Source organism: Rhipicephalus sanguineus, chromosome 5, assembly GCF_013339695.2.
Source record: "Rhipicephalus sanguineus isolate Rsan-2018 chromosome 5, BIME_Rsan_1.4, whole genome shotgun sequence".
Taxonomy (NCBI): domain Eukaryota; kingdom Metazoa; phylum Arthropoda; class Arachnida; order Ixodida; family Ixodidae; genus Rhipicephalus; species Rhipicephalus sanguineus.
The window spans coordinates 45,381,564-45,394,994 of NC_051180.1; the positions used below are offsets into that span (position 1 = coordinate 45,381,564).

The following is a 13,431-nucleotide window of genomic DNA, read 5'->3' on the forward strand; positions in this document are numbered from 1 at the left end:
ACGTGTTTCAGACAAATGAATTGCCTTACAGTGAGCCTCGTGTACAAGCCTATTGAACGAGCGAATGGAAATTTTTTCGAGGGCCTCGTTTCTTTGTTAGACGCAACCAAATTAATCGAACAGACAATTAAGCTAGGGAAAGCATAGCGGACAATAATTGTCGTCTTTAATTGTAGTGTAGTAATAATGGCGTACGTTGAAATTGATTACAGTGGACGAAAAATCACCCTTTCCGTCGGTGGGATGTGAATCCACAACCTTCTAGTTACGCGTCTGGCGCTTCCCCGTTTACTTCGTTGGGCACTTGTGTATTTGTAATCTCTAGGAGTCTCAGCCAGCGCCGCACGTAGCCCCGGCGGCGAGTTTGGAACATTCATTTTTGACAGAGGGCATCACGTGGCAATTGATCTTAGCACCACGTAATAATAATATCTGGGGCTTAACGTCCCAAAACAACGATATGATTATGAGACGCGCCGCAGTGGAGGGCTCCAGAAATTTTGACCTCAAGCACTTCGCGAGCCCTCAAGCAAAGCGACCGCCGCGGCCGGGATTCGATCTCCGCGACCTGTGGGTCAGCAGTCGTGCACCTTAACAACTAGACCACCGTGGCGGGCAAATATGCTTATTGAACGATAACGTCTGCTGCATTTCCACCATATAAAGGGTACGGGGCGACCAGTAATGTTTAAAAGCAGACTCAATTTTATAATGACAAGGCATGTGCATGTTATTTCATGCAAGGATGCCGAATTGCATACAGTCAAGGAAGAAGGGCGCAACAACACAAGGCCTGCATAACACAAGCATAGCATCGCGTAATGCAACGCGTATTCTTCAGGCTGTTTTTAGCTGTGATCGACGCACACAGCAACGGCTCCCCGGAAGCGTATAACGAGCACCACAGAAGGCAGAGACACTAGTATAACGCATACTTTCGTATCAAACACTTCCTCTTGCACGCCGTCTCTGTTATGGCAGCTCGCCGCTCGGGCAATCTTACCTACACAAAGTCGTCATGCACACTCAAGCGATTTGGCAACGTTCTTGAACTCACCGAAGTGCGATATTCGCTGTGGCGACAGTCTCGTCAAAAGGCGCGCGCTTGTGATTTTGTTCAAAGCTTCGCGCTCGTTGGGGCTACGACAACTTATGGCCGTCAACGATTCCATGTCAAACAACGATGCGTCCGTCCCGACACGCGGTGTAAGTACGTGTCCATTCCACGACTTCCAGCGACGATACCGGCACGTAATATTAATCAACGCGGTAAAAATACATGCGCGCAACAAACGTATTTCAGCATTACACACTGCGCTGCGAGAGCTTCTTTTACAACGACCCTCAAATGCCTCAACTGCCTGAACGGCTTAAACGTCAGAAACGTCAGAAACGTCAGTGCGCCTGCGCGCCCCCTGGTCTGAACTGATTGGCTCTCGCTCAGCGAGCGATTTGAAACTGACTTGCAGCTGCGCGCCCTCTTCCGTTTGTTTCCCGCACCGGTTCTCGCTTTTCTCCCCTTCCTTACCGTGTTCGCTCGCGCACCTTCACGGTTCACGGCAGCGCCTGAACGAAAAAGCAACTCCTTAGGGGAGGCCGCGTCTGAGCGATTCTTCAATTCTATTTCCAGTTCTTGCTGTTTAAACATACCGTACGTGGACCGTTAGTGTACAGGATATCTACACAAACGGTCCGCTTGTACTACTATCTGTAACAGCTGTAGCCCTCACGGCTGTGTCCGTGTGTATGATCACAAGCATGTGGAAAACTTGAGCCTTTGACATCAAGTGTCCGCGGTGCCGAGTGATATCTCTTTGGAATTTGCACCGAGCCAGTGTCATCATCGATACCTCGCCCTTAGGGCGATTCAGCTGCAACTTCTTTCTTATTGATGTTCCCTGTTAATTTAAATTAATATATTCTAAACGGGAGATGTAAGCAAGTGCATACACATATTATCAATTTGAAATCGCTTACTGAAACACGATTTAGAATTACATATCACGTCGTCGTAATGAAAACAGAAAAATGCATATTTATTGAAAAAATCTCAATTAACATATTACCTTCTGAAAATGTCGTGAAAATGAACAAATATAATGAGCTAGCGAAAGGGCCACAGCTAATTCGCAAAATAGTTTTAACAAAATTGGTTTCTGGGCGCAGTGCTTGTATATGAAAAGAATGGCGAAATACTGTATAGTGAATAGTAACAAAAATCAAAGCACTGCAGTGGGGCCTGCTATTTGTGTCTTGAAAAAGAGCTGTTATACTCTGTTCACTGTTTGCCTATTGTTCCGCTTCAAAGCTTCGCTTTCCAGTATTCCACGAAATACATTGCCCTTTACATTGTAGCAACGAAGGCGGAAAGAACCACACAGTCCTTGCAGTACATCCAGTCGGTGAGCTATACAGTGCGACGTACTTACTGGAGACATCTTTAGTTCTAATGTGAGCGTGCGAGTTACGAGGGGAAATATATATGTATGGGGAAATATATATATCTCATTAACACATGTGCGCCAGAATGTGTTAATGAGATATAAAAAAAAACGCATTCCTGCTCAATTTCACATGGTGGTTCAATTAATTCACGAGCCCCGTTAGTTCTTTTTAACATGGCTTACAGCTAGGGCCCAATGGGGCAATAAGGAGTGCATGCTTAGATGTTATATAAACAAAAAGGTAGTAAAATTGTATAAAGAACACACATCTGATAAAAATTTATTGAAAAATGTTATTTTCAGCAAAAAATTAAATAACTCTTCTTTAGCTTCTGTCTTTAGACAGTCTATAGATTGGGATTTGACAATAGGAAATAACACTAATTTATCAACTTTTGTTTATAGACAATCTATACACTGGGATTAGACAAAAAACAAACTTGATCAACTTAACTTTCGTCAATAGATTATATATGGACTAACAACAGAAAAAAAGAAACATACGCTTTTTAAAACTTTTGCTTATAGACATTCCATAGAACGCAATTAGACAAAAGATGACACGCCATTTAAAAACTTTTGTCTGTAGATTATCAAAAAATTTTCTTTAGGCAAAATACTAAATCTACATAAAGGCGAACTCGTCTACAAGAAGTCTACAGACACTCTATAGACTGTCTAAATCCATTTTTGTAAGGGTTACGCAAACAAACTCACACCAGGACAGTAGTTGATTCCATTAGTGATGCTCCGAGTACAACACCGTCTGGTGCTGGTGCAGAGAAACCAAGCTTAACACATCTGTCCCAGTAATGAACTCGCCTTCTGGCCTACTGTTTCATTCGCTAATTGGTGAAAAAACACATGGCATCTAATTCGCTTCCAGAAATGGGCGCTGCCAAATTTTTTCCGCTGAGTGCGAATAGGTTGGCAACACGAAATTGAGAAACCACTGAAGAAAAGGTAGAGCTCTGATGTCAAAAAGAAGCGAGTGACGGATCACCTAAATGTTACGCTTCAGTATCGGATATAACAAATAATTTGCGGATGGCAAACAACGCACATTCCCTTCTCAATGTAGATTCAATAAGTGACAGCTATAAGTCGTCCTTATAGGTCAAAGCAATGAATGCGGTAGCAACATAGTGGAATGCTATACGAAGAAAGGCTAGTGGTTCACTCGTTTAGGAAACGGGGCCGCTGCAGTGAGCAAAGTGACCTTCGTGCTGTCTATGGCTTCAACGCAAACTTTGCGATGAGCGCACAACACGTGCAAAGCTATGAGCCGTTTGCTGATTCTCTCTGAAGACACGCGCCCCGCCGCGTGCGACCCCGCCCACTCGGTCATAGTACGCCTTTCCTGGAAGAGCCATGCAGCCCCTCTCCCCCCACCTCCGTCTCCTGCCTCCATGCGCCTTTCACGAGATGGAGGCGACCGGCTCGTATCATCTCTGCATGAGCCGCATTGGTAGACAGCGCTCGCGCGTTTTCAATGGCACAAAGAACATACAGCGCGCCGGGTGATGATGTCATCGATACGACTATGACCCTCTTTCTCCGCAAGTGAAGGGCAGCGAACCAAGCTCGTCTTCGGTTACCTTGTCTGCATCTCGGTTTCTCTGATTTTCGCTTTTATGAAACAAACAATACCTTGTAGGGAACATCACGGCGACGGCAAAAGTGCGTGTGGAGTGTGCATATAATTGCTGTTGCAATAAAGGAGCCATGTCCAATCCGTGAGGTCAAAGATAATGAGAAAAGACCAAACCAGTCTACAAAATGTGTCTCAAGCTCGCTAGTCGTCTCATACGGGCTAGCTTCCGCTGCTCCTGAGCTCAATTTTGTCTTCTCTACCTAATTACAATTCGAAGGTGTATCTATTAAAATACTGGTAGCTGTATAAACTTCTGAAGTATGGTGGTTGAGTCATTTCATGTGTCACTTTATAAGTCGCTGTCGAAAGCTAGCGAATGCTTCTATAATATATTACATCTACATGAGCCTTGCTCTAAGGACAAGGCAGCATGCTCATTTGAGCACCCGCCCACCAAACGAAAGCGGAGAACTGTCTTAAGTGGTGGCTGAATAAGGCATGTATGGTTTCTTTGATTATGCGTGTCCTGAAAATGCAAAGAACTCAGTCCTGAGGTAATCTTCAGAATAAGAAGCTTGCACATGAAGTTGTCCTGGGACTTCCATCCTCATTTAATGAGTAGGCCTACATAATTTACCGAGGCTTTCCAGTACGTGTGCGTACTGTCATTTCCTAGAAGTACTCTGAAAATTACTTTTTGGTTGCGATGCTCCAAACGACCTAAACCCAGAAGCACTTGCAGTCCCCTGTAATTGCGTGCTAGCATGAAAGCGTCGTATATGTGCAATTATGCAACTTCTTTATGAAAAAAATTCTAACGGAGCAAAACAGAGCTGCTTTCATACGCGGCTTGAGGGGTTAGGTACACTTTCCTTGATCCAACGATGAGTGAAAAGTGCACTCGTGTGCAAAATACTGCTCGCACCGCTCCACATTATAAACAGAAATGAACTTTAAGAACATGTTCTTTATCATAACTCGAGGTCGGGTAACCCTAACTTGAGCGTAATTGGGTTGCATTTTCCTTATTTCTGAAGGTAACACTGTCGACTGAAGAAGTGCACCGCATGCATCGGTGTGTTAACCAGGCTAACTTGAGCTGGGAGCGCGGGATGCCTAGTTCAGTGTTCCCCTCGGTTTTCGCTCGACTGCTGTTGCAATATATCTTGCCTGCGAGAAGAATTGCTTCTTAGAAGCACAACCTAGCAGCAATTTGTTCTAAGTTGCAGAGAAAAGAGCACCTCATCTTTAATTGGAAGTGTCGTTTCTTTCATAAGAGCAAGAAATGTCGTTTCTTTCATAAGAGCAAGAAAGAGAGAAACGGAGTATAAGATGCAGACACGGTAACCAAAAACGAGCTTGGTTGGATAACAAGGTAACTTGCAGGGAAAGTTTCTCTATCAGTCACAAGGGCTCGTATGTATACCCGCCACGGTAGTCTAGCCGTTATGGTGTTTGTCTGTTGACCCAAAAGTCGAGGGGCCGAATATTGGTCGCGGCGGCCGCATTTCGACGGAAGCGAAATACCGGAGAATCGTGTGCCTAGGCTGAGGTGAACGTTAAAGAACCCCAAGTGGTCGAAATTACCGGAGCCCTCCACTACGGCGTCTCTCAAAATCATATCGTGGTTTGGGAAACTAAAACCCCGGCAATTATTATTATTAGTTTTGCATATGTACATACAAGAGGGCTTAAGCAAATGTCCAGGAATTTTTCCGCCTGGAGCGGTCTGTCATCCAAGCGACTTGGAGTAGCTCAATCTATGCTCACTGGTCATATTGTTAAATAATTAATAATATTAATTGTTGGGGTTTAACGTTCCGATACCGCGATATGATTATGAGGGACGCCGTAGTGGGAAGCTCCGGAAATTTCGACACGAACCTCAAGCAATTTCGCCTCCGGAAATTTCGACACGGACCTGAAGCAATTTCACCTTCATCGAAATGCGGCCGCCGCGGCCGGGATTTGAAAGCGCAACCTTCGCGTGTGCCGTCGAGCACCATAACCACTAGGCCACCGTGGCGGGTTGCAGATTGTTGAACGTTAAATACGAGTTGGAATGTATATACTATTTCAATATGACTCGTTTCGGGCTCGCGTGTGGCTCACACCTAAATTCACAATGGCACACCAAGCATGTAAAGCATGGCGCACCAACTGTACGCAGGCATTATATCTTTGATGGGTGCTGATAACATCTGGCTTTTCTCATTGCGCGAATATTCAACAATGTGTAGGTTAGCATAATTGTTGTTGAATTAAATAACCTTATTTCCCTCTCATACGACCAGTTGTGGTTCCTTCTTACCCGCCTTCCACGGAGATATTCCAAGATTGCTTTCTTTAGGACTTCCACGGACACTGCACATTTCTTTTCGTGATACGCAGAACGGTAAACTATATCTGAAGCTGTTGGAGACACCACAGTGGTGATTACAGCGGCGTATCAGGTGTAAACTCTGTTGGTATACATAAGCCGGATCGCCGCAGTTTTTATTTCGTCCTAACGCGTCCATCTGAAGTCTTGAAGAAACGGCACAGTTTCACCGTGAAAGACATAGGCGTGCGCAGGGTTCCCCATTAAGGGGGGGGGGGGGGCAAAGGTTCATCACAGTGCCCCACCCACCCTACTAAGTCAGTGCATGGGGCATAAATTTGCGCTCCCCCCCCCCTCCTAGGTGAATAGGAGGGCGCGACCCCCCCCCCCCCCCCCGTGCGCACGCCTATGGTGAAAGAACATTAATGTGTAAAGACTTCCTTGGTAATACGTGCCAGAAAATCACTCGTATGCGGTCTGTAAATTACCATGGCAAGCACGTCCGCTGACGAGCCATATTTCGAACGTATTCATTATTTTTGTCTGTTGTAGACTTAGCTCGCTCCGTGTCTGCTAAGCCTTTCTATATTGCGATCGCATGCGTAAAACGGTTTCATTTCACTAATTGCAGTATGGCTTCCTTGCATTACTAATTTTTAGTTACAGCGAGTGCTCGGTGGTTCACTTCAGCTTGCCGTGCTACAGGCAGCGTGGGTAAATCAAATATGCAACTTACCAACAGCAGACCCTCGTGTCCCTGCGCTTCGTGTCGCTCTTCGTTTAAAAATATACGTGCTTTAGATAATCCTCGGATTAAGTATGAGTCATCGCATCGCGCATGCGGTCTATCCTTTCACGAACATAGTGTTGCGAAACAAAGTACTAAAAAAGCAAGATAGGAGCACGTGTACGAGAGCTCAGTGAATGTAAGCTGCGCAGCCGCGTAGTCTCGTTCAGTTCTTTACTAACTGTGCGCAACGTTTCCACATACGCCCAGAGGACTGGATTAGCGACATGCTAACAACGGCTAACGAATGAGAAGTTCTAGGTTTCGGAGTATTAACCATAGCTTTTCCACAATGCCGTAATCAAGAATCCTGCAGAAAGAGGTGAACGCACTAGAGTCAGCCGAACGGGAGAGTTAAACGTAAGGGTTATTAAAAATGGCATAGGTAGTGTAATACCGAGGGATTTATTAACCAACGTATGCGGACCGTTTCGATCTAGCCGGATAGCATTCATTTAAAATGAAGTAGACTGCGTGCGGTTGTATGCTCTGCGTGCTGCAGCTTGAAACGGTTAGTCACTTAAATAAGGCTTTATGGAGCAAAAGTGGCGATGGTTGTGTTGCGCCACGCCTGCATACCCGCATTCGAGCGTAGTTAAATTTATTTATTTATTTATTTTCAATACTGTCGACCCCAGTCATGGAGTCATTACAGAGGCCATTTACATTACATTAAATAGACCGAGTTACATCTTTTTAGAAGTGTTAATCGCAGTCGTTTCATTAATTTTTTTTTCTTGAAACGTAATGGTCTAATAGAGAAAACAATGGATCGCAGTAATGAGTTCTCGTGCAATTTGTGTTCGTAATTTTTTCACACAGCTTGAGCAAACTATTGAGGGCAACCCATTAATAGCCCTAGCGCTAATGAATTCGTTGTTTAAAGCAGTTTAATGCACTCCGAAAGAGCAGTGATCGGGATATTCACAGTCGTCACAGCAACGGCCCCTTCAGGTGCTGACTTGTCAGGTTTTCATTACGCTCGCTAGAAGATGCCAGCCACATTTTTATCATCAAAGGTTCGAGTGTCTCATGCCATGTCGTCATTTTTTTTAAAGTCCGGTCTTTCGTAATGACACCACGCGTCAAATAGCACCTTTTTTTCAATCGTACGGACGCGTACTCCTTGTATAAGTATGCACTTGCTGCCAAAGCAAGATATATATATATATATATATATATATATATATATATATATATATATATATATATATATATATATATATATATATATATATATAGAGGAGAGACACAACTAAGCGGTTGTCTCAATTTTATTTGCCAACGGTTTCGACCGGAGGACCGGTCTTCGTCAGGGCTTCGTCAGGGCTCATAAGCCCTGACGAAGACCGGTCCTCCGGTCGAAACCGTTGGCAAATAAAATTAAGACAACCGCTTAGTTGTGTCTCTTCTCTTCCCAAGTACGTTTGGCCCATTGGAAAAGCTTCTTCAGTATATATATATATATATATATATATTCACGTTTCGTCCATGCACAAGTGAAGGGCTTCTTTTCTCGTTGTAAGATTAAAATGAGAAACAGGCAAGTCGACCATGGCGACATTTACGGTGCGTTACCCTTGCTCTCCTCACTAAGCTGATGAGCATTGTATTTTTAAACGCGTGTTCGTGCATTTGAATGAGCGAGAGCTATGAAAACATTTTTCATGTTGCAAGGGGCGGAGCTTATCTTCGACTTCGTAGTCGTTCACATATTTCCATCGTCTCTGCGTAGAGCCCTATGAAACTCGCGCATAAAGGCTTTCCAGCCATTTCATGCGGCGTTCCTCTTACATCGATTTTAAGCCCACTAAAGTTTCCGTGCGCGAGTTTCTTCATATTTATGCAAATTCTTCCTAAATTATAAATTAAAACCCCCTCTCTACGGGCTTAACGCGTTTCAGAATGGCCGAGTTCCTCATTATCGTAAACGGCAATTTTCTTAAGACTGTACAAGGCTAATAAAAGTGATCTTTTTTTTTTTCATTTCGCCGTATAATCAGACGCGAGGCTCGCTTGCCAGTAGACTTGCAGGGGCGCTGGCTGTCTCTTGAGTTTTTGCTCAAGTACACCCTAACAAGGGAGCTTTTGTCGTAACACCGGAGCCATTGCATGGATGGATGTGCAAGGCAAAAGACCGAGTAGAGCCCGACGCGAATAACCCTCCGGGGAACGCTCGTCTCGCAGGCCGGCGGCGAAACTTCACCGTCCTGCCGACACGTTCCTCCTGATTCAGCGGCCGTTCGCCCCGTGTCCGAATGAGATTGTAGTCGGCGATATCACCGCCGTTTTCAGCGTCACCCCCCTCGCTGTTGTCGGCTGACTCGTCGGCCTACCCCACACCCACCCCACACCACGTTCATGCCACCCTCCGAAACTTGGTGCTGAAAAAGTTTGCGCAGGCTATGGCCCTAATTTAATAAGCCGTTAAAATTTATCGCCGCACATTGGACGAGAGCGGCTTCTTCCGTCCGGTCACAGCGTAGGATCGTAGGAGGAGATGAGGGTTAATGGTATCCCGAGCATAATCTTTTCCTGCGCTTAAGGCACAGCGCCCCAGTGGATTAGCTGGCGCAAAGCGGATTAATGTCTTTGTTTCCGTGTTTCAATTTTTTTGTTCCGAGCTCGTTCAGTTGTATAGAGACTACAAAGCATGCGCATTCTTTTGCTGGATAGTTAATTTCTTCAAGTTCTAGTTGTGTCAATTGTCTTTGTCAGCCCCTTTCGTTGCACTGAGAACATTGCAGTATAAACAAAGCCCCGATAAAGCCTTCCCAAACAGGGGTTTTAATGAGCGTCACAAGCCAGGAAAGAGAGAAGATTTGGGTGACAAGAATTATAGTGGCCGTCATGAGCATCCTTTGAGGAAAGAAAGCACACACATAGCCAAGAAACCGAAAGCTGAGAAAATGTTGTATTTTCTTTGCGCTGGAGGTTTGAAGGCTTCCTCAAGATGAGTTGTAACAAAAGCTTCGCACGCGCATAGAAATGACGGTACGTGCAAAATAACTGATGTACCGAAACGTAGAAACATCATTCGTTGACAGTCTAGTCACATGCGCAACAATAATTGCCGCACGTTCCTTTGTAAAATAAGTGCCTGGTTGTGAAAAGCATTAAATGTATTGTCAGATGTATTTGTTGGCTGCTAACGTGGCGGCTCGTCATGCTCGTATATTGGATGTCTGTATCTGTAAATCAATTCTCTGCAGTGGTGTAATCGTGTCGGCGCTACGTCCTACTTAAAATATCAATATATTTTGTGATCGATCCATGAATTCTTTCCGTGTTCAAACAAAGGTGGTAATAAAGAACTCTCGCGAGGTTGCATGATCAGTTCGCGCTCCTGTGAGTTATCAAACGCGTAAATGATTTTCGTACATGAGCACTTTTACTTTCCACGATTACTTGCATGTGGACCTTAAGGTATGAACGTTTATCCTCGATCTCGTCTATTCTGTTTCTCTTGCATTTGCCCCCAAATTGTCATCGGCTTTCTTTACAACTGCAAAAGCTCATTTTACAAAAAAAAAAAAAATGGCCGCGTATCTTCGTGCTCCGCGGCAAATGCCGTCTAAAGACGATAGAGGAGGCGCTGCGTGAGATATGGACGCCATCTGGCAATACGTTGGGAAACATGACCTTGTACAGAGGGTTTCCTTCCTCCGTGGCAGACGGCATTTGTCGGCGCGCATAGCATGGCGTTTTCAGCGCAGTCGCATTTTCAGCGCACCTTAAGAAACTAGGGTCTTTAGAATTACGTATCTATGTGCTTCCTATTAAAGGAACACACCACCTAATACTTACGTAGTGATGTTGAGCCTCAGGTATGCGTATTATTTACTTTTTGATCGACAACGTTCACAAGTATGAACAGCCGTACCAGTTCAAGGTGGCTGGGCGGTAAGCAAGTGGTTCAACTTTGGCCGGGTGGCTGAATCGGGTGCTAGACAGACAGACAGACAGACAGACAGACAGACAGACAGACAGACAGACAGACAGACAGACAGACAGACAGACAGACAGACAGACAGACAGACAGACAGACAGACCAAAATTTCTGCGTTTAAGTTCCCCAGGAAAGACTATCGTCTTTAAAAAGACTAGAAGAGGTGGGCCGCCGCTCAGCGCTGCTCAGACCTTGGCATCCAGACATGGGCACTCCTGCAAGCCAGTGAGGCGGCGTCAAGGCAAGGGCTTCACGCTCCCCCGCGGGAGACCTAGAACTGGCCACGTTAAACCTTGCCAGGCGTTCAATAATCCATCCATCCATAAACTTGCGTCCAGTCTCTGTCCTTTCTATGTACTAGGTTTTTCATCCGCAATTTATAATAAAGCATTCAGATTGACCTGACGGAGTTTTCTTTTGCCTTTTCTGCACCCTCGCCCCTTTTGTCCTCTCCTTCCACACTACAACTTGCAGTCAAGCCGGTGTTGCAGCTCAACCTGGTGTCGCTGGATGCGAGCAAGCAGATCAGCGAAGGCAGCAGTGTCTACTTCGACTGCAACGTGCAGGCGAACCCTCCCGTCAAGCAAGTCGGCTGGCTCCACGAAGGAGCCCAACTCGAACCCAGCCCCGGAATACGCATTGAACACGTGCGCTTGGTCATCGACCGACTGCAAAGGCACCAGGCCGGCCACTATCAGTGCGCAGCGACCAACGAGCTTGGACACGGTGTTTCCGAGAAGGTCTTCCTCATGGTTTACTGTGAGTATGCGGATTCGACTCCTTCTGTCTGCTTCCGTTTTTCCTTGCGTGGCGCTGTTCCTTTACCTCTGACACCATATGAATACAAACTATATTAGATGCCACGGACAAGTTCTTTGTGTTGGGCTTTTGTCGATTTCACCGAAGCTGAATTTTTTAAGAGTGAGTAGAGAATATTCGTGCGTGTTCCAGGTCGTCTGCTGAAATTGTATTTTTTCGATATGTAAATATACACTTCATTTTATTGTTATTTATTTATTTATTTATTTATTTATTTATTTAGTTTGTTTTTGCGTGAGCTATACCTGCTCTTATCAACAGCTATGAGAATAGCTAGGAGCCGGCAGGCGCCACCTGTGCAATCCTATTATTTACTCATACAGCGCACTATGTTCTTAAGCATCAAGGAAACGTGTTTTGTACGTTTAGAATAACAGAGAACTGAGGTAACTGGTACGGAGTTTGTGCTGTGTTGTCGAGACGCCGTTTGTGTTGCCCTGACTTCTCTATTGTGTCCGTGTTTGCACGCCCAGTCTTTTAACGTGCGTGCGTGTGTTTTAGGATAAATTTCAAAAGTACCACTTGAAAGCAGAGGGTTTTTTGTTGTTTTATTTTTAACGCGAAGCTGCTAAAGTTAGAGGTAACATGAATGACCACAAAAAAACTATCATCGTCATGAACGGGTATTGGCCACAGAAATTGGACAAATCCCACTCTTCACCGCTGGTACACTAAACATGAAAAACGGCGTGCTTACGATCGGAAGGCAAGCGTCGTAACCACTCCACTATCCAGGCACGCTAGCAGAGCCTTGTATAGTATAGTATAGTATAGTATAGTATAGCAATTGGGCGTGAAAGGGAGGGTAAAAGGAGAGAAAGGAGGAGGGGAGAGAGCGAAGCATAGGAAGAAATGGAAGAAAGACGGAAAGAATCAAAGAAAGAGAGAAACATATAACATAACAGACAGAGAAAGACAGAAAGAGAAAAAGACAAAGAATCATAAAGAGAGAGAAAGGACTAGAAAGAGAGAGAGATAGAGAAGTAGTAACAATATATAATATCTGGGGTTTAACGTCCCAAAACCACGATATGATTATGAGAGACGCCGTAGTGGAGGGCTCCGGAAATTTCGACCACCTGGGCTTCCTTAACGTGCCCCTAAATCTAGGTACACGGGCGTGAAACATTTTCGCCTCCATCGAAAATGCAGCTGCCGAGGTCGGGATTCGATCCCGCGACCTTCGGGACAGCAGTCGAGCGCCATAACCACTAGACCACCGCGGCGGGGCGAGAGACAAATAGGTAGAAAGAAAGTAACCGGCGTTTGCCAGAACAGCTTGAGGATCGACCGGCTTCGGTGTGCCAAGCTTTGCGCGACTTAGTACAAAGTTCCCGCATTTTTTTCCTCTTCTTTTTAAGACGAGAAATTTCAGAAGCAGTGCACCGAGATTCGAGCGAAATAATTCAGTAGTGCGTCTTGACGTCGGGTCAACTATAGCGAACTGCTGTGAAATTATGACTGAAAATAACCATCAGGGACCACATTTGTAAGCGCGATCGATAATATGATTCCAAT

At 45.1% G+C, this 13,431-nt stretch overlaps 1 protein-coding gene across 4 annotated transcripts in view; it reads left to right on the plus strand.

The window, feature by feature from the left end:
• Positions 1–13,431, plus strand: part of LOC119393565 (hemicentin-2) — a 271,691-nt gene that overhangs the window by 224,253 nt on the left and 34,007 nt on the right. For all 4 annotated transcript variants that reach the window (XM_049416281.1, XM_037660666.2, XM_037660668.2 and 1 more), the window contains one exon: positions 11,569–11,853. In XM_049416281.1, the coding sequence (XP_049272238.1) occupies positions 11,569–11,853 (285 nt within the window). The remainder of the gene's footprint in view (positions 1–11,568; positions 11,854–13,431) is intronic.